This window comes from Hemiscyllium ocellatum, chromosome 4 (assembly GCF_020745735.1).
Source record: "Hemiscyllium ocellatum isolate sHemOce1 chromosome 4, sHemOce1.pat.X.cur, whole genome shotgun sequence".
In the NCBI taxonomy this organism is placed as follows: domain Eukaryota; kingdom Metazoa; phylum Chordata; class Chondrichthyes; order Orectolobiformes; family Hemiscylliidae; genus Hemiscyllium; species Hemiscyllium ocellatum.
Window position 1 is genome coordinate 38,699,100 of NC_083404.1, and position 22,324 is coordinate 38,721,423.

The following is a 22,324-nucleotide window of genomic DNA, read 5'->3' on the forward strand; positions in this document are numbered from 1 at the left end:
CTGTGAAGAAGCAGCGCTAATCACTGAGCCACCTTGCTGTCCTAATTTTCACCACAGAAATAATTAATCACTTGAATAAATGTGGATGAATGAAAGAAAGTCGGCATCGATTTCTTGAGAAAACATTTAATTAATTTGAGTTTTTTGATGAGGTATCAGAGAATTGATAAGGGTCACATTGTTGATATAGTGAACATGATCAAAGGCTTTTGATAAGGTACCAGATAACCTGTCAACAAAATTGAGGCTGATGTAATAAAAGAAGCAATGATAACATAGCTGCAAAACCAGTGGATATATTAAACTTAGATTTCCAGAAGGTATTTGGTAAGGCACCACATCAAAGGTTGTTGTGGAAAATAGGTGCTCATAATATAGGAAGTAACATTTTAGCCTGGATAGAAAATTGGCTAGCTAACAGGAAACAGCAAACATGCACAAATAGGTTATTTTCAGCTTGACATTATAAAATAGGTAGCATGTCAAAGTGATTTTTTTTTACAATTTATATAAACTACTATTATTTATTCACCATGGGCCAGCATTTATTACCCATCCCTAGTTATCCTTGAGATAATGATGGTGGTGAGCTACTTTCTTGAGTCATACAGTTCATGTGGTGTAGATACGTGTACAATGCGGTTAGGGAGTAAGTTCCAGGACTTTGAGCCAGTGGCACAGTGATATCCTAGCTGAACTGAATAGCTTGAAGGAAAATTTGCAAAAGGTGATGTACCTCTGTATCTGCTGTACATGGAAGTGGTCACAGATTTTGGAAGGTGTTGAATTTTTGCAATGCAATATTTTCATCAAATAAGAGGAGCTCCAGGACAAAAATTTTAAAATTCCATCCAAACATCATGAACAAAATGATTCTTTTTGGATATATGAATGCCAGGCAATGACAATTTCCAACAAGAGACAGACGAACCATTGCCACTTGATATTCAATGGTGTTACCATCACTGAATCTCCTACTATCAGTTGTTGTGGTTCTGTTCGCCGAGCTGGGAACTTGTGTTGCAGACGTTTTGTCCCCTGTCTAGGTGACATCCTCAGTGCTTGACAGCCTCCTGTGAAGCGCTTTTGTGATGTTTCCTCCAGCATTTGTAGTGGTTTGAATCTGCCGCTTCCGGTTGTCAGTTCCAGCTGTCCATTGCAGTGGTCCAGGTCGATGTGCTTATTGATTGAATCTGTGCATGAGTGCCATGCCTCTAGGAATTCCCTGGCTGTTCTCTGTTTGGCTTGTCCTATAATAATAGTGTTGTCCCAGTCGAATTCATGTTGCTTGTCATCTGCGTGTGTGGCTACTAAGGATAGCTGGTCGTGTTGTTTTGTGGCTAGTAGGTGTTCATGGATGCGGATTGTTAGCTGTCTTCCTGTTTGTCCTATGTAGTGTTTGGTGCAGTCCTTGCATGGGATTTTGTACACTACAGTGGTTTTGCCCATGCTGGGTATCGGGTCCTTCGTTCTGGTGAGTGGTTGTCTGAGAGTGGCTGTTGGTTTGTGTGCTGTTATGAGTCCTAGTGGTCGCAGTAGTCTGGCTGTTAGTTTGGAAACGCTCTTGATGTATGGTAGTGTGACTAGTCCTTTGGGTTGCGGCATGTCCTCGTTCCGTTGTCTTTCCCTTAGGCATCTATTGATAAAATTGCGCGGGTGTCTGTTTTTGGCAAATACGTTGTATAGGTGTTCTTCTTCCTCTTTGTGCAGTTCTGGTGTGCTGCTGTGTTGTGGCCTTTTTGAATAGTGTCTTGATGCAACTTATTTTGTGTGTGTTGGGGTGGTTGCTTTCATAGTTCAGGACTTGGTCTGTGTGTGTGGCTTTCCTGTATACCCTTGTGGTGAATTCTCTGTTAGGTGTTCTCTGTACCATCACGTCTACGAATGGGAGTTGGTTGTCCTTTTCTTCCTCTCTGGCAAACCAGATTCCTGTGAGTGTGGCGTTGATGATCCGGCGTGTGTTCTCTATTTCTGTGTTTTTAATGATTACAAAGGTGTCGTCCACATATCTGACCCAGAGTTTGGGTTGAATTTGTGGTAAGACTATTTGTTCTAATCTTTGCATTACCGCTTCTGCTATGAGTCCAAAGATGGGTGAGCCCATGGGTGTGCCATTGATTTGTTCATATATTTGGTTGTTGAATGTAAAGTGTCTTGTGAGGCACAGGTCCAGTAAGTTTGAGTATGCCGTCTTTGTTAATCGGTTCAACGTCCTGTTGTCTGTTCTGTATGTCCAGCAGGTTGCCTATTGTTTCTCTGGCTAGGGTTTTGTTGATAGAGGTGAACAGTGCCGTTACATCAAATGAGACCACGGTTTCTTCCTTGTCTATGTGTATATTTCTGGTGATGTCCAAGAATTCCTGTGTTGATTGTATAGAGTGTCTGGATCCACTGATCAGGTGTTTCAGTTTCTGCTGTAGTTCTTTAGCCAGTTTGTGTGATGGTGTTCCTAGTAGTGATACTATGGGTCTGAGTGGGATGTCTGGTTTGTGCACTTTAGGTAGTCCATAGAATCTGGGGGTGTTGTTGCTTTCAGGTTTCATTCTTTGTAGGTCAAACCTGGTTATCTGTCTGTTTTTTTGTAGGTTCCTCAGTGTGTTGTTTATCCTATTGGAGAGCTGTGGGGTGGGGTCAAACTCCCTCTTTTGGTAGGTGTTGGTATCTGCAAGTAGATGTTGCGCTTTTTGGATGTTCTCTGCTTTGTCCAGGATGACCGTCATTCTGCCTTTGTCTGCTGGTTCAATCAATAACCTCATCGACCTGGACCCAATATACAGACCACTGCAACGGACAGTTGGAACTGACAACCAGAAGCGGCAGATTCAAACCACTACAAATGCCGGAGGAAAGATCACAGAAGCGCTTCACAGGAGGCTCCCAAGCACTGAGGATGTCACCTAGACAGGGGACGAAACGTCTGCAACACAAATTCCCAGCTCGGCAAACAGAACCACAACAACGAGCACCCGAGCTACAAATCTTCTCACAAACTTTGAACTCCTACTATCAGTATTCTGGTGGTTACCAATGACTAGAAAATGAACTGGACTTGCTAGATAAATGCACTTGCTTCAAGAGTAGAACAGAAGCTGGGAATACTGCAATGAGTAACTCAAATCTGACTCCTCAAAGCCTGTCCGCCATAGACAAGGTCGAAGTCAGGAGTGTGATGGAATATTCCCCACTTACCTGGACAAGTGCAGCTCCAACAACACTGAAGAAGCTTGACACGATCCAGGACAGGGCAACCTGCTTGATTGGCACCGCATTACAAGACCTCCGTTCCTTCCACCACTGACACTCAGTAGCAGCAGTGTAGCATCTCCAAGATGCACTGCAGATGTTCCTTTTCAGTCCAAGCTTTGATGTTGTCCAGGGTCTTGCTCCATTTGGACATGGATTCCTCTGTATCTGAGGAGTTGTGAATGGTTCTGAACATTGTGAAATCATCTTCACTTTGGACCTTAACATGGAGGCAGGTGGTTGATGATTCATCTACAGATGGTTAGGCCTAGCACATGATACTGAGGAACTCCTGCAGAAATCCTGGAGCTACGATGACTGACCTCCAACAACCCCAACCATCTTTCTATGCGTCAGATATAGCTCCAACCAGCAGACAGCTTTCTCTCCATTCACATCGACTCCAGTTTTGAAGTGATGGTTACTTAGGTAGGCAGAAAAACAAGCTGTGAAGACGAGGCTACAGAAGGATATAGCTAAGCTCAGTGAAAGAGCAGAAGTCTAGAAAATGGAGTATAATATGGGAGAATTTTAAATTTCCTGTTCCTTGGATGCTGCCTGACCTGCTGTGCTTTAACCAGCAACACATTTTCAGCTCTGATCTCCAGCATCTGCAGACCTCACTTTTTACTCGAGAATTTTAAATTGTCCACTTTGACAATAAGGAAAGAAAAAGCATATCCTTGCACTAGTGAGAGAGTACAGAGCTATGGATATGGGTGGCTTAGTGCCACAGAGTCACTAGAATTAGTATGCAGGTCCAATAAGTAATTAGAAAAGCTAATAGAACTTTTTTTTCTCAATTGGAAAAGAACACAAAAGTAAGTAGGTTATGCTTCAGTTATACAGGGCATCAGTGAGACCATATTTTGTGGAATGTAAACATTACTGATTTCCTTATATGTTAAAAGCGTTTCAGAGTAATAATACCTGAAACAAAATTTACCTCAGACTGTAAGACAATCATTCTTACTGGAGATCTGAACATTTAAATGACAAGGCAAAGTCCAACCAAAGTGACACTTTAGTTACAGACACATACCCAGGATAATGGATAATACCAATAAATATCGTGGCATTATAAAAGAGGGAATCCATCTGTGTGAAAATGTTTACTGATTAGTATTGGATTTCCAAATTAAAGATATCACCAAGAACAAGAATCTCAAGCAGCACATTCATTCGATTATTGGTGATAGAGGAACTGGTTAAAAAAAAGTCTGATACAGACTATGAGTTCACGTTGATTGCTCCTTTGAACTGTCTGGTACAAGCAACAAGACTTGATTCAACATCATCAAGAGCATCTATTTTTGTGCCATCCAAAAACTTGGTTAGCGTGCATTAACTTTCCTCACCCAAGTTATTACTGTTTATTGTAATTAATTGTGGCCCCCAACATAATTGACTATATTTCTACATGCTCTGTTATGACATGCTTTATAATAGACTATAAAAATTTTCCAATAACGATGTTAAGATCTCCGGCCTATCATTGTCTGTTTTTTTGTTTTTCACTTTTTAAATACAAGCGTTTCATTGGCAGTTTCCAATCTTCTGGGACTTTTCCAGAATCTAAAGAATACTATAAGATTATTACTAGTGCAGTCACTATCTCTGTAGCTATTTGCTACCATAGAAATATCCTCAGATGCATTCCATTGGGTCCATAGGATCTTGTTCTTCACAATTTCTCAATTCTTTGGCCTACCACTAGCTTTCAGTGTATGCCTGAGTTTTTTGATTAGTTATTCGCCTTGATTACTGTGTTTACTGTAGGTGGTTCATTCTTCTCACCAAGTTCATTTTGACCAGAATACATGTTTGCTGACCATTATAAATTATCTGCTGAAATGTCTGCCACTGCTCATCTATTGACTTTCCCTTGAGTCCATTTTCTCAGCTTGCGTCAGGCAACTCTTTTTTTTCATATCCCTGTAATTGCCCTTATTTAAGTTGAGGATGCTTGCTTGACACTGAATTGCTCTCCCTTAAACTGAATCTGAAATCTTACCATGTTGTGAGTGCTGTGCCCAGAGGATCTTGGAATGTTAAAAAAAATCTTTAATGGGATGTGGACACGTCAGTAGCTGGGCCAGTATTTTTTCTCCATCCCTAGTTAGCCTTGAGCAGGTGTGGTGAACTGCCTTCTTGAACCATCTACTCTACATAGACCCACAATCCTGTTGTTAGGGAAGGTGTTCCAGGATTTCAACCCAGTGATCCTAAAAGAATAGCGATATGCTTCCAAGTCAATATGGTTGACACATGATCTCTTCATAATCTTACCCCATTACACATTACTAAACTTAAAAGAGACTATTCCCAGGTGGGTTTTGCGATACACTGTTGAGACACAATCTCTGACAGACGCTACAAATTTGTCTTCCATGTTATCTTACCACTCTGATTTGCCCATTCAATATAAGGTTTAAAATAACACATGACAGTTATAATGCTCTTCTCATAGTCATAGAAACGTGCAGTGGGAAACAGACCCTTCGGTCCAACACATCCATGCTGACCAGATATCCTAAATTAGACTAATTCCATCTGCTAGCATTTGGCCCAGATCGCTTTAAACCCTTCTTATTCATATACCCATCTAGATGCCTTTTACATGTTGGAGTTGTGCCACCCCCACTATTTTCTCTGGCAGCTCATTTCATATACACACCATTCTCTCCATGAAAACGTTGCCCTTGAGGTCCCTTTTAAATCAGTTCCCTCTCAGCTTAAATCTATGCCCTCTAGTTTTGCACTTCCCTACTGTGGGGAAAAAAAACTATTCATCCTATGCATGCCCCTCATGATTTTATAAACTTCATTAAGGTCACCCCTCAGCCTTCGACACTCCAGGGAATATAGCCGCAACCTATTCAGTCTCACTGTCTATAGCTCCAACCCTGGCAACATCTTTGTAAATCTTTTATCAACCCTTAACAATATATTTACTACAGTAGGGAGACCAGAAAATTCTGCAATAATCCAGAACTAACAGAGATCCACTATTTTCCAATTTGTACATTGTCCCTCAGTGAGGCAACTCTTTGGGAACCTATAAATGGCTCTCACCCGACATCTATTTTTCTTATTCCTTATTTTCACCTAAACAGATTTCACATCTATTGCAATGATGTCACTACTCACCAATGCTATTCCATGCCGTTCTCCTTTTTGCCTATTCTTCTGGATCATCAAATACTTTGAATATTGAGTTCCCAGTCTTGGTCAGCCAGCAGCCAATTTGCCGTAATATCTATCATGTCATATTCATTTATTTATGTGCCATTAACTCATCTGTCTTGTTACAAATGTTGTGCATAATCATATAAAAGCATGAAGCTTTGAATTTTTTGACATTATCTACTCTGTTAATAATATTTCTAACCATTTCTGTCAGCTTTGTAATTTGCCTGTTCACTACCCAGCATTTCCGCTCTCTCTCCTTTTGATTTTTTAAAACCCTTTCAATTGAAATACCCCCACAACTAGTTAGTGTACACGACTACCTACAGCACCAGTTATATGATTCACAAGGATAATGGTCCTAACATGGCTCAAATAAAGGTGGAGCCACAGAACATCTATGTTTCTCCAGTATTGGTGCCAGAGCCCCACGAACTGGGATCCAATTCGAACACATATTTATATTGAGCCATATATTTACCTCCCCGATCTTACTTGCCCTACATCAATGAGGACATAGCTCAGGTATTGATCCAGAGGCTATTTAATTTGCAATTCTGCTTATTAATATAGCCACAAGCTACTGTAATCCCTTATCTGAACCTTTTTCTTAGTACTACCTATGCTGTTGGTACCTACGTGAAGTGTAACAATTTGATCCCTCTCCTCCAAGTTCCTCTGCAGACTAGGAGATATAGCCTGAACTCTGGCAACAAAGCCTTCAAGAGTCTCCATGTCTTCACTGGAGAAAATGCCATATATTCCCCGAAATACGCTATTTCCTATAGTGACTACACTTCTCTTTTCACCTTCAACTTCCCATTTCTGAATAGTGCGCTGGACCATGGTGCTGTTGTCTGTTCATTAATCCTCACTTCAACCTGAACCCTTGTCCACACTGCTAGGAAGAACCTTTACCTGTTGAACATTGGCACCAGCTCACACTCCTTCAGAACCAAATTCTGGATCCCTATTTCACTGACAATCATACCCTCTTGTTGCTTACAATGGACCAAACTTCTTGTATTTCTTTTAAGAGGTATGACAGCCTTCTGAAACAGTTCTAAATATCCTTACTTGTTGTCTGCAGCTAAGACTCCAGCTCACAAACTCTGAGCCTAATGTTACTTGAGCAGCCAATATTTACTGGAGATGAATTCACTGTGGATTGCAGCAGCTCCCAAACTTCAGCTACAACGTACTGTCTACTTTGCCATCTCTATTCTATTAGAGTCATAGCGATGTACAGCCCAGAAACAGATCGTTTGATCCAACTTGTCCATGCTGACCAGATATTCTAAATTCATCTAGTCCCATTTGCCAGCACTTGGCCCATATCCCTCTAAATTCTTGCCATTTATAAAGCCATCCCAAGTGCCTTTTAAATGTTGTAGTTGTACCAGCCTCCACCACTTCCTCAAGCATCTAATTCCGTACCCGCACCAAGCTCTGCGTGGAAAAGTTGCCCCTCATGTCTCTTTTAAATGTTTTCCCTCTCACCCTAAATCTATGCCCTCAACACTGGGCAGACAGATCACCTACTCGCAGAGTGCTTCAGGGAACATCTCTGGGACACTCGTATCAATCAACCCCACTGCCCCATGGCCGAACACTTTAACTCCCCCTCCCCCTCTGCTGAGGACATGCAGGTCCTGAGCTTCCTCCATCGCCACTCCCTTATAACCCGATGCCTGGAGGAAGAACACCTCATCTTCAACCTCAGGACCCTCCAACCCCATGGGATCAATGTGGATTTCACCAGTTCCAACCTTCCAGCTCAGTACTGTCCTTGTGACCCGACCCAACTGTCCATCTTCCTTCCCAACCATCTGCTCCGCCGTCCCCTCTAACCTATCACCTTTACCACCATCTCCATCCACCTTTGCACCTTCATCTATCTTCTCCCCAGCCCCACCCCCTCCCATTTATCTTTCCATCCCCTGAAGCTCACAGCCTCATTCCTGATAAAAGGCGTTTGCCCGAAACGTCGATTTTCCTGCTCCTCGGATGCTGCCTGACTGGCTGTGCTTTTCCAGCACCACACTCTTGGCTCTAATCTCCAGCATCTGCAGTACTCACTTTCATCCAAAGCTATGCCCTCTAGTTCTGGACTCCCCACTCCAGGGAAAAGACTAGATTAGATTAGATTACTTACAGTGTGGAAACAGGCCCTTCGGCCCAACAAGTCCACACCGACCCGCCGAAGCGCAACCCACCCATACCCCTACATATACCCCTTACCTAACACTACGGGCAATTTAGCATGGCCAATTCACCTGACCCGCACATCTTTGGACTGTGGGAGGAAACCGGAGTACCCGGAGGAAACCCACGCAGCCACAGGGAGAACGTGCAAACTCCACACAGTCAGTCGCCTGAGGCGGGAATTGAACCCAGGTCCCTGGCGCTGTGAGGCAGCAGTGCTAACCACTGTGCCACCGTGCCGCCTCGACAAGACATTGTCTATTTATTCCTAATCATGCCTCTCATGATTTTATAAACATCTATGAGGTCACCCCTCAGCCTCCGATGTTCCAGGAAAACAGCCCCAGCTTTTTCAGCTTCTCCCTGTAGCTCAAAGCCTCCAATCCTGGCAACATCTTTGTAATTTTTTTCTGAACCCTTTCAAGTTTCACACCAGCCTTCCTCTAGTCAGGGACCAGAATTGCACACAATATTCCAAAAGTGGCCTAAGCAATGTCCTCCTAACTCCTATACTCAACGCTCTGACCAATAAAGGAAAGCATACCTATTTGATTAATTTGAATGCTGAATATTTTGGAAGCAAATTGCTTAACTGCACTTTCCAGTTGCAACAACATCTCCAAATTTAAACAACTTTGCTAATCAAAAAATATAAAAGAAATACTGATTATTCATCTATCATTATATGACACATCAGCTCTAACAGATATAGAAGTTGAAAGGGCTTTCTTATACCAGTTTTCATCTCCTACTACAGCTACACTTCTTATGCATCCCCACTTTTTATGCTGTTAGAAGCTGCTATCCCACTCTCTCATGTTTTATCTCCCTAACATGCAGTTTCAGAAGCTCTCACTTTTTTAAGCCATAATGTGGAGATGCCAGTGTTTGACTGCAGGGACAAAGTTAAAAATCAGAGAACACTAGGTTATTGTCCAAGTTTGGCAGCACAGACAGAGGCCATTTGACTTTTGTGTTCGGTACATGACAAAGGAGCAACACCCCAAAAATTTGCACTTTCAAATAAACCTGTTGGATAACCCAGTGTTGTGTCATTTATCAGTTTTTCGGATACAGGTTGTTGACTTCTGGTCTTCCTCTCTATTGCTCAAGGTTTTATATAGATTATCAAGCCCTCGTTGCACTGTGCCTTAAAGGCTTTACATAGTGGTCTTTCCCCAGTATGCCTTTAGTCTAACAGCATCGAGCTTTTAGTACATTCCTCAACAGGGTGTCCTTGATCTTGGAATGTGCCGATCTGCAACATTCACTTAAAAACAAAACTCCTTTCACAGGAAATCCAGCCTATCATGGAGTCATGGACAGTAAAGAGGAAGCACCACACTGTTGATGACACTGCCTTTCAGTTAAAATATTAAACTAAGGACCTCGCAATTAAACATAAAAATCTTATTGCACAATTTTTGAGAATTGAAGTTATTTAGAGTCATGTCGATATTAATCATTCGATCATATTTAAAAATCTTGTCACGACCACATTGCTGTCTGTAGGAGCTGGCTGTGTACAAGAAAGTTGTTATGGCAAAAAATGCTACAATAAAGCAAAATCTTCCCTGAAAACATGATATATTGATGAATTATGTGTATCTTAAATATTAGACCTGATTTCTTGTAAAAGACCAAACGTGCGAGGCGAAAGAGCAGCAGTACATATTAATTCTTTCTTCATAGCACAGAATATAAAATAAAACTCAACGATCACCACTACCGCCATGAACACTGAAAGAAAACGGACGATGTCGGAATTTGGCGGGCAATGTACACCGGGCGCTGCGGACGACGGGACTTGTAGTCCGTTATTCGGAGAAGTCACGTGGCTTCGCCAGCGGCCGTCCAGCCCATTCAGGCGGTAACTACAATGCCCAGATTGCTTTGCGGCGACCTCACGCGAGATGCCGTCTGGCCACGGGAGTGTTCGCGAGGGTTTGTGAGCAGGTGGGCCGATCGGGTGGGGATGTAGAGCACAATGTCGGGCTGTGACAGGGCTTCAGCCGCCGGCATGGGTGAGTGACTGAGCGTGGCGGCCGAGTCCGAGCTGTAGCCGGAGCCAGGATGTCGGGGGCAGCGAAGCGGGTAGCTCCCGGAGGCTGGATATCGGGGTTGCAGCTAGTTTCTTTTGTGCGAGCGGTGGCGAGGCGGATGTCGGTGAGAGGGAGGCGGCCGGTCCGGCTCGGCCCGAGCTCAGCTCTCATTTCCCCTCTTTTCCCCCCCGTCTCGGACAAGATGTCCTATCGGCTCAAGGAGAAGTGGGGGCTGACTGGTGTTTTCTGCTTCCTGCTCTTTGCTTCGAGCAGCCTGCGTTCCGGGGAAGGGTCGGGCCTAATCTGGGTGGGGGCTCTGAGCGACAAACTGGGGGAAGGGAGGTTACGAAGGGGGCGGCGGGGGGGGGCGCACTGCAGTGGGGAGAGAGAAACTCCGGATGTGGGTCGATTGCTTCGGTTTGTGGCCGAGTTGGATTGACTGCAGCCGCCTTTTCCTTGAACGGCTGGGAGTTATGTCCAGGACCCACCCTAGCTTCCCTCCCTGGGCCTGTGTTCGCTCTCTGTTCAATAATACGCACACGTCCCTCGAGTTGAACATGGTAACACAACAACTATTGGGCCAGATTAGTTATTAGAGAGAATCTTTGACACAAAAAGAGGCCACTTGACCTATTGTGTTTGTACTGACTCCTTGCCACACATCCTTTGCATATTTTGCCAAGTTCTCTCAAGAGTGATATCAAAGCGTTTTCCAAAATCCCAAGAGTTCTGAAGTTTCCCATGGATGTTTGTAAAGTATTACAAAAATTTGTTCTGAATAGGCTATTTTTCTGATACACAAAATTGTAATCCTTGGAAAATGTTACTGAATTAGTTACCAAACAATGTCTAAAGTCTTAATGACTGCTAGGAGATCTGTCATTTATGCACAACAAAGCATCTTCAGTCATTGATCAGTCTTGCAGCTAAGACTGAATAGGATTATTTGTTCTGGTCATTTCTAATTTCTAAAAGAGGCTGAAATATGGAAGAGTTACCATTGGCTTGAGTCAGAATTTGGCAGCACAGGAAGAGGCCATTTGACTCTTGTGGTTGGAAAGAGCTGTGAAATGAATTTCCTTATCACACACAAATATTTCTTTTTAAGTAGTTTTCTGAATCCATTTTGAAAGTTAATATTAAATTGGCTTCCACACTTGCTTGCACTCTTATTCCACATCATTTGTTGCTTGTTACATTAAAAGTTTTCATCTCATTTCAAGCTCTTTCGCATATTTCTTAAGTCATTGTCTACTGTCGACCAATCTGCCAAGCCATGGAATCGTTTTCTTTATTGAATCTATCAATGCCCTTTCTTTTCAAAGTCTGTCTTAGGTTTCCCCTCCACCTGGTCTAATTGAAGAGCAGTACAATTTTTCTAATCTTTGTGCGACCAGTCCCTCAGTTCCTTGTACCTTTCTGGCAAGACTGTGTGTTCTTGATATCATTTCTACTGTTTGAAAGCCTCAAGCATGACTCAGTGTTCAAGCTAAGGCTGGATTTATCAAGCTCTCTTGCCTCAGTTTGTAAAGCCAAGGATTGTCTATATTTATTTCACAGCTTTATCAACATGTCATGTCACCTTCAAAATTACTTTTGGCAATTGTATTAGAAATTTGTTTTTTGAATGAGATACATCTTGGAATAAACCTTCTATTGGCATTCATTTGTTGCTTCTAATGTTTAAATTGTATGTGGCGAGCTAGTTTGAATTGAATTGGCAATGAATAATACTTGGTTCTACAACATGTATTTCAAAATATTCCTTATTATCTTCCCGCAATTAATGTAAAACGTAAATACAGGCGACTTTAGAGGTGGAGAGTTGCAGAGCTATGAAACCTCAGCTAAATGCCTTAGACGAGGCAAGCCACATGACTTCCTTCTGTTCACCTATCTCTGAAAGCAATCTCTCACTTAGTTAATGCAGTCACTTTGCTGTTTTTCTGGCCTCTGAGTGAAATTTTATGAATATCTTCATTTCGCAATCTGTGCTTGATAGAGGTGCAGACAGCCTGTTAAGTAAATCTGTTTTTGTGAAATTTTATTTCACAATACCATTCTTCTAAGTGCACGCATTGATTGTTCATGTTGAAGTTATAAAATGTGGAATTCATAACACTGGTTTTAATGCTGCTTTCAGAGTTGATTAAACATTAAGAAATGAACAATCAGAATAATGGAAAGGAAAGATTTTAATATTGATAAATTTGTGAAGTAGCAGTTGTATTGTATTTTGCTATCTGTAATGCATTAAATTGTTTTTTGTGGCAGTCGTTGAAGTGATTTTAATTTTTGTTTTTGTTTTGGAGATAACTGGTACTTCATATCCAAAAGAATGAGCAACTTGATTAATTTTAAGGGCAAGCTGTCAAATCAAGTTGAAGCCTGTTTACAGAAGTGGGTAGTGTGTGTTGGGTGTATGTTCAGAAAGGAAACAGGCAGCTGACTATGTCTAACTTTCATTCAGGTGCATTTTAAAAATATTTAACTGAGTTAAAGAGGATGTGATACTAGTTCCAGATTGTTAACAGACATTTACAGCATTTATGCATATGTTTAGTAACATTGTCAAATTTCTGTCCCTCCTCAGTTATTTATATATTTTGGTTTAGCATATTTCTGTGGTTTTATGTAAGATGTATTTGTTATGTGGCAACACATTACCTGCAATGATAATGCTGTCTTAGTTCAGGTTTTTAAAGATGAAGAACCTTTTAAATCTGGATGAAGTACACAAAGTTGATGTGAAAGTGATGATTGATAGACCAGCAACTTAGCTGTTCAACAATTTTAACTTTCTGTTCATATATATGTTGTACTACCAATTGATGTTGGATTTGCATCATTTCAATTGGATTAACTTCCAAAGCTGCTTTTTTTGCCAATTTGAGTGAGCTCGGGCCCATTGCAGTGTCTTCTTGTCATTTGTACTGTTCGGATTGGAACTGATGTCCTGCTGCAAATTTCCCTATCTGAAGATGTACAGCAGGGAAACAGATCCTTCAGTCCAAATCGTCTATGCTGACCAGATATCCCAACCTAATCTTGGCCCTTATCCCTCAAAACCCTTCCTATTCATATACCCACCTTTTAAATGTTGAAATTGTACAAGCCTCCAGCAGCTCATTCCGTACACAACAGCACCCTCTACATGAAAAAGTTGCCCCTTAGGTCCCTTTTATATCTTTCCCCTCTCACCCTAAATCTATGCCCTCTACTTCTGGACTCCCCCACCCCAGGGAAGAGACTGTGTCCATTTCTTTTATCCATGCCCCTCATGATTTTGAAAACCTTTATAAGGTCGCCCTTCAGCCTTCGACACTCCAGGGAAAACAGCCCTGGCCTATTCAACCTCACCCGACTCCTCAAATCCTCCAACCCTGCCAACATGGATGGAAATCTCCTCTGAACCCTTCCAAGTTTCACAACACCTTTCCGATAGGAAGGAGACCAGAATTGCATGCAATATTCCAAAAGTGGCCTAACCGAAGTCCTGTACAGCCTCAACATGATCTCCCAACTCCTGTACTCAATACTCTGACCGATAACGGAAAGCATACCAGATGCTGCCTTCACTATCCTATCTACCAGCGACTCTACTTTCAAGAGGCTATGTACTTGCATTCCAAGGTCTCTTTGTTCAGCAACACTCCCTAGGACCTTACCATTTAGTGTGTAAGTCATGCTCTGATTTCCTTTTCCAAAATGCAGCACCTCACATTTATCTAAATTAATGGTGAAGAAATGTCTGAAAATGAACTTTCCAGCTCAAGCTTAAATTGAGAACCTTAACCTGAGCTCCGAATCTTCTCAAAACTCGCTATATAAATTAAACTTCATCTGCCATTCCTCAGCCCATTGGCCCAACTGATCAAGATCCATTTGTAATCTGGGGTAACTTTCTTTGCTGTCCACTACACGTCCAATTTCGGTGTCACCTGCAAACTTACTAACTAAACTACCTATGTTCACGTCCAAATCATTTATATAAAATGATGAAAAGTAGTGGACCTAACAGTGATTCTTGTGGCACTCCACTGGTCAAGGGCCTCCAATCTGAAAAGGAGCCCTCCTCCACCACCCTCTGCCTTCTACTTTTGAGCCGGTTCTTTATCCAATTGGCCAGTTGTCTCTGTATTCCATTAGATCTAACCTTAACACCTTATTGAACTGCTTGGTAAATAGAGTTTAGGCAATTAATGTGAAGAATATCTCTGGTTTATGCAGCAATTGTTTCCTTTATCATGGACTCTGTTTAGTTGATTTTGATCTGGATTCCTCAGTTTGATGTAGTAATGATTTTTTAAAAAGTGCGTATTTTACTACATTGCACCTCCATCTCTCTCTGCGGAGAAGAGTATTACTCAAATATCTATTTGTGAAAGGTTGGAAAGGAACCCTAATTTAGTTGCAGGCAGAAGGCTGAAATAGTACTGTGTTGGAGTAGTAGAGTGACAAGTAAAGTATCATAGGGCTCTAACCTTAGAGAGAGACAGCTGATGCTTTAACCTGTGGGTCACCGTGCCTCGGGCAAGAGAGTTTGAGGAGAGAACTTCATGGTAACCTCAGTTGGTGTGGTAGGTCTGCCTCAGTATCTCAGAGTCATAGAATCATACAGCACAGAAGCAGATCGTTCGATTCAACTCGTTCATGTCAACCAAGTTTCCCAAACTAAATAATTCTCACTTGCTTGCATTTGACCCATATCCCTCCAAACCCTTCCTATTTGTGTACCTATCCAGATGCCTTTTAATAGTGGGCGGCACAGTGGTTCGTACAGCTGTCTCACCCGGGTTCAATTCCCGACTCAGGCGACTGACTGTGTGGAGTTTGCACGTTCTCCCCGTGTCTGCGTGGGTTTCCTCCGGGTGCTCCGGTTTCCTCCCACAGTCCAAAGATGCGCGGGTCAGGTGAATTGGCCATGCTAACTTGCCCGTAGTGTTAGGTAAGGGGTAAATGTAGGGGTATGGGTGGGTTGTGCTTCTGCGGGTCGGTGTGGACTTGTTGGGCCGAAGGGCCTGTTTCCACACTGTAAGTAATCTAATCAAATGTTGTAACTGTACCTGCATCGTTCATTCCACACATGAACCACCCTCTGTGAAAAAGTTGTCTTTTGGTCCATTTTAAATCTTTCTCCCCTCATCTTTAAATTATGCCCTCAGGTTTTGAACTCCCCTACCCTTAGGGGAAAAAAAAATTCTATTCACCTTCTATATGCCTTTCATAACTTTATAAACCTCCATTAGGTCATCTTTAAACTTCCTATCCTTCAGTGAAAAAAGTCTTAGCCTGCCCTTATTCAATTCCTCTACTGTTGAAGAACCAGCAGTAAGAAGGGCAGAATGTCATGAATGCGATCAAATTGCCTTCAAAATGACTGTTATAGGGCATTGGGGCTACTGGTATAAAATAAATCTAGATTTGATTTTTCCTGCTATTCCATTTTGGATGAGTTGCCGCATTATTTTTAGTTTTCTCATTAGTCCGATAAGACTGCAAGCTAGCTTGAGAGACTGGATTTAAATGAAAATAGGTTGTGCCATTCAATGCAGTTAAAAATCTATTGAGTTACTGGTGAAGTGTTTGTTAGATTTTGCATCATACTCCATTTAATCCCCTCTGTGCAAAGGAAATAAAATGGCACATGAGCCCCTATAATGAGAATGATGGCTTAAAGAATAGCTTTGTCTCTTAGATGAGTAGCAGTAATTTGAATTCACTGTGAAATTTTGAAAGCTTTTGAATTTTGTTGCACAGTGTGGTGAGGGAAGCAATGGTGAGAATGGTTTGTTAGCAGATCTTTTGGATCTGCTAAGTTACATCAAAAGTTACATTGAGCTACAATGCATTTGATTTAATTTGTTTTTATTCTGATAAGTAATATTTCCTGCTGAAATTAAGTTGGAGTCTTGATAGTCTCCATAGAAACCAATGTCAAGCAGAGATAGAGTTGGGGACTGAATCACCAGAAATGTAGCACTATATTGGCAGCCACTCTTCATAAAGATGGCTGCTTTGCAGAAGTGTTGAAAAGGGCGTTGCTGGAAAAGCACAGGTGGTCAGGCAGTATCCAAGGAGCAGGAGTGTCAACGTTTCAGGTAAGCTCTTCATCAGAAAGAATAAGTTGGAGCATTGGTTAGACATTGCCCTGCAATGTGTTTATAATTTACTTAGTGAATTTTGTTGTCAAGCGAAGACGTTGAATTACTGCAGGAAGTGGACTGTGTCTACATAGTGTTTTCTGTTGATGTAGAATGAATGTGCTATGTTTCACCTTCTGTTTCAAGACTTAAAATTGGAGTGCAGCATCAATGTGACAATTGCTTCTATTCTAGCTAAACTTATAGCTACTGAATATCACTTCATTGTGCTGAATTGTGGACACTTTGTGCCCTGTGTTCATGTCTATTAGAAACTGAGTTGAGAAACTGGTTTCACTCAGTCCTTGAACCTAATCTTGCATTTGTGCACAATATAATCAAGGACAGCAATAGCCATTGAATAGCAATCAGAAATAAGAGCCCTAGTTTTCCAATCACCACAAGGTCATTTAAGCCAACTATTTTATCCACCACTGTTGCTCCAGCTGATGCAGTGGAGCAAGATTATTGACTATGAATTACATGACGTCAGATATACTTAAGGCAATCTTGCAGGAAATGTCTGACCATAAGTTGAGTATTTTGTTTTAAAATTGACAGGCTAGTTTCTACTGCGTACAAAGTTCTGACACATGCAATGCCAATTTACAAAAGCTAAACAAGTCCTTAAGTAGACACATAATTAAATTGCATGTAAAGTTTTGAAAGAAAAGTTCTTTTTTAGCCATTGAGTAATAACTAAACTACCACGTCTGTTTATCATGTACTAAACTTCACCAATTCAGCTTTTCTGTGAATAATCTTTTGCATGTAGGTACTATAGGAAATGTTTTTGGTAGCTTTTCAATAGTCAATTGTAGCAGAGATGACTAGCATTGCGACTTTTTTATGCTTAGTCTGTTTGAATCCAGAATAGCTTCTAGTCTTGTGGACTATTTAACCTCACTTTGTCTGTTTAGAGAAGTCATTATTACTAATTTTACTTTGGATAACGTTCTACCTCAGTGTCCCTACAATATATTTGTGTGAATTTGCATGCCAAAAACAAGTTCTCACTACTTCAACAAAAATCTTGTTTTTCTTACTGGTATTGTCTGACAAGTCTGTGTATTTACAGCACAGAAAGAGGATATTTAGTCATGTCAATGCCAATATTTATGGTACAAATGAGCCTCTCCCACTTTGTTTTCATCCTATTAGGATACCTTTCTACTCCTGACACCCTTGCATTTATGCAGCTTGATCTTAAATATGTTTGGACAATTCATATCAACCACTCCCTGTGGTTGTGAATTTCAAACTCACTTTGGGTAAATAAGTTGAACCCTAAATTCACTTTTGCATTTATTGTATTTATAATCTCAAGTTATAGTCTCCCAACATATGGGAATACTTTTGCAATCAAACACTTTCACTATTTTGTAGAGATGGATAGTATATTGTCTGTCTGGTCACCCCTGCTGTCTCTGCTGGAGGTAATTGCCAGACTGTTCCATGTTAGATCAATGTGTCTGAATAGGTGAAGTAGTTGTGGTGATGTCATCCTAAATTAGTTAACAAAAACATTTGGAAATTATAATAAGGAAACAAAGGACAAAACTCAAAAATGTTGCTCAACCTAGTCAAGCAATGCAGTGCAACAATCAGAAAAGCTAGTCAATTATTGAACAAAACAGCTCATGCAAAAGAATCTAATGTAGTCTCCTATGTTTCAAAACCCTCATTCTCTAACCAGACTCCATCTTGTGGAATTGACCTAATTTTTGGCTCTAAGTCACAGGGGTACATTCTTTCCTTTCATTTCTGAGCTTGAGACTGAGAAAGTTGTCAATTCTGCATGGAGTACATGCTGAAATGTTGGCTTTTTAAACTTTGAAAGTGATGTTGGAGATTACAAGTGATGCAAGCGAAAAGGTGCTGCAGGGCTACTTTAAATTAATTTTTGGCAATTTGATAAGGTCTCCCTGTTGTTTGCACTGATAGCGAAGTCCAGTGGATTAAGAACCTTTTTGCTGAGGTTTAGTAGGGAAATTTTGAATACATGCAAAATAAGAATTAAACATAAGATCCATCTCTTCAACTTGGACTGTTTTTTAAAAAAACATGGAAGGCTGGCAAACATTTTCAAGTCATCCACTGTCAAATAAATCTTGGTTTGTTACGCAAGTGTACTTTGAGGGCAGGTTTTTAACTATATGGTATCGTTTTTGAATTTGGGTTTGATAGAAAATATCTGGTTGAAGATAGTTGTTCAAAACTCAAGTTTGGCAGAGATAATTAATAATGTTATTTTCAGCTTGAAGTATTGATGCAGAGTAAGGAGAGGAAATCTCATTAGTTGAGCCTCATTGTGATCACAACTGATTGGTCAGCCCTTATTTGCTAGTCTTGATGGTTGAGTATCATGTTTGCCAGTGTTCTACTGGGAAGTTGAAAACTGATCTTGTTTGGCTGTCATTGTTTCAAGTCTTGCATGGATGAGGCTGTTAGGAGTCAGGGAATGTAAATGTTGTTCTGAAATAAGTTTTAAGATTTTCAAACTGAAAGCAGCAATGTTTGTTGAGTTAGACAAAAACCTGATGCTGTGAAATGTGTTTGTTGGTGCATTTCTCATTGTCTCACATAGTTGATGTAAAGCTTGAAGCTTTCAGTTGTTGTAGACTTCACACTGGGAGGACTTATGCACGAAACCTTGATTCTCATGCTCCTTGGATGCTGCTGGACTGGCTGTGCTTTTCCAGCACCACATTTCCAGCTTGTAGACTTCACACTGTCCATGTCACTTGCGTAGTGTAGGGAATAGCAGTACTATCCAATCTTGCTTTTTCCATTTTCCATGTTTAAGGGAATTTGAAAGCTGAAAACAAATAATGAGTTTAGAGAGCTTATAACTGAGACAGTCTCCCTCTTTGAACTGGGAGTAGTGAAAATGTTCTGCAGAATAAGCTTCCTTTTAAGATAACTATTTTGTAACTACTTTGTTTTTAAATTTCTGTTACATTTGATTTACAATCTTCACTTGTGAAAAGTAAACACTTGGAGTTTTTTTTTGGATCTTTTATCTATCCTGCATAATGAACAGTAATCTACTTGATGTTGGAAGGCATCTGATTCACATCAGTGGATTTTGAGTTCTGAGTTTTTCTGCAAATAAATAACTATTGGGGTGGCCACTGGCAATTTATTGTTCAATATTTCATGAAATAGATGCATGCTTTTGACGAGATTTTTTTTTAAGTTGCGCAAATTATTTTTTACAAGCTTGCAATGTTTATGCCAGAGTTATGTGACCGTTGTTTCTGTGAAAAGTTTTGAATCTCTTCCAAATTAAACTTCATGTCTCATAGCGAGATGAAAGCATGTAACATTACACCAAGAAGTGAGTTGTAAAGTAATCTGCATCCCTTTGGAAGAATTTACTTGTTCAACAACTTCCAGTTACACTCTACGTATTTTATCAATCAAAATTCTGATGAAGTTACTAGTCATGCAGTACCTGGATCTAAATCACGGTGGCTCAGTGGCTAGCACTGCTGCCTCATAGCACCATCGTCCAAGGTTCAATTCCAGCCTTGGGTGACTGTCTGTGTGGAGTTTGCACAGTCTCCCCATGTCTTTGTGGGTTTCCTCCCACAGTCCAAAGATGTGCAGGTCAGGTGAATTGGCCATGCTAAATTGCCCATGGTGTTAGAATCGCAAGTTTTAAAATTTAGCCTCATTCTTATGGCCTGACCATTTAATTTATACTTCCAATTCATCAGATGAGGGAATGCTGCATTGTCAGAAAGCATGCTTGAGACCATTTGTCAAAACAAGGCAGGTTTAAATCATAGTACAAGAAAGACACGGCAGTTGTCCCAGTGTTGTCTCATTTATTTGTTAATGAAGGCTGTCCTGCTAACTGCTGATTGAGGACTTCTGAATTAGGAGAACCATGACTACAGCTTTGGATCCCATTGGAAAATTAGCAATTGTAAGAGCTGAAGTTTATTCTGGATTGGAGCCTGCTGTAGCAATTTGTAGCAAGCAGATGTTGGAAACAGCAAAGCATTCTGCTGTTTGGCAAAATTGGAAGCTATTTCAGTCATTTGGGTGGAAGCACTTCAAACACTTCCCATATATTGTATTCTGCAAACCTCAGGTTTCTATGCTTATTTAAACTTCTGCGTATGAGGTCCATTTTCTGAGCCACATTTTGTTTTGCAGCATATTTAAATATAAAATGCAAATGGATCAAATCTTAATCAGAGTTTAGTATAACTAGGGAGGCCTGCCTTGTTTAAACAGTTTTGCACTACTTCATCATGTGATCAGTGAAAGCAACATAGATCACATCCAGTTTAATGGTCATTAAAGTTTTCCCATGCCCTCAGAGGTTGTAGTGCTTGACAGATTAACTTTCTAATCTTAGAATATGGCCTAATTTCCATTATTATGTTGTTAATGGGAAATGTCAGACTTGGTTTTGAGACATAAATGTTTCAGAAATGTTATTTATGTAGAGTATGTAGTAAATCGGTTCAAAAAGATGTGTTCAGGAAATTAGGATTCAAGCTGGTTATTTTTGTTCCAAGTCAGTTTACAGAAGAATTTTTTAGTGCTATAAATATGATGTTGCACATGAATGTGTGGTTTGCTGTAAAATGCAGAGATATCCTGATACAATTGTTATAATTTGCAGCAAATCAAATTGAATTAATTTTTTTGAATGGAATTGAATTTGTCATGTGTACTGAGGCACAGTGAAAAGTTTTGTCTTGCGAGCAATACAAGCAGATCACAGTTAAATATCATAGATAGTAAATAATAAGTAAACAGCGGCAAAAGCAAAAACATAGGTACAGGGTTAAGAGTTTGAGAGTCCATTCAGTATTCTAACAACAGTAGGTAGAAACTGTTTCAAAACAGGCTGGTGCGTATGTTCCGGCTTCTGTACCTTTTTCCCGATGGTAGAGGTTGTAGAAGAATATTGCCAGTGTGGGATGGATCTTTGACAATGCTGGCAGCCTTTCCTTGACAGCTGGCCTAGTAAATGGATTCAATAGGTGGGAGATTGGCCTTTGTGATTGTTCTGGCCAAGTTCACCACTCTCTGTAACAGTTTCCGATCTTGAATGGTACAGTCACTATACCAGGTAGTGATGCATCCAGTCAAGAATGCTCTTGATGGCGCACCTATAAAAGTTGGCAAGGGTATTTGCCATCGTGCCAAGTTTCCTCAGCTGGCTGAGGAAGAAGTGACGTTGAAGGGCCTTTATAACCAGTGTGTCCATATGAAGAGTCCAAGAAAGCTTGTTGTGGGGTTAGTCCTAGATCGCTAAGTTTAATAATCAGTCTTGAGGGGATAATAGTGTTGAAGGCTGAACTGTAGTCAATGAGTAAGATTCTTAGGTCGCTGTTCTTGGTGTCAAGATGTTCTAGGGAGGAGTGAAATCAGTCAGTTTCATAAATACTGGCTTTTGTGATAACGTTTCATAATATATAATTTGAATCTTGGGTCCTGTTGCGGGGAAATCAAATATTGCTTTTGGATTGCTTCATA

General features: G+C 40.8%; 1 protein-coding gene across 1 annotated transcript in view; it reads left to right on the forward strand.

The window, feature by feature from the left end:
• Positions 1-20,717: 20,717 nt before the first annotated feature.
• LOC132815183 (septin-7) overlaps positions 20,718-22,324 on the forward strand; it is a 115,967-nt gene continuing 114,360 nt past the window's right edge. Inside the window, exon 1 of the mRNA XM_060823998.1 lies at positions 20,718-20,845. Coding sequence (XP_060679981.1) covers positions 20,718-20,845 — 128 coding nt within the window. The remainder of the gene's footprint in view (positions 20,846-22,324) is intronic.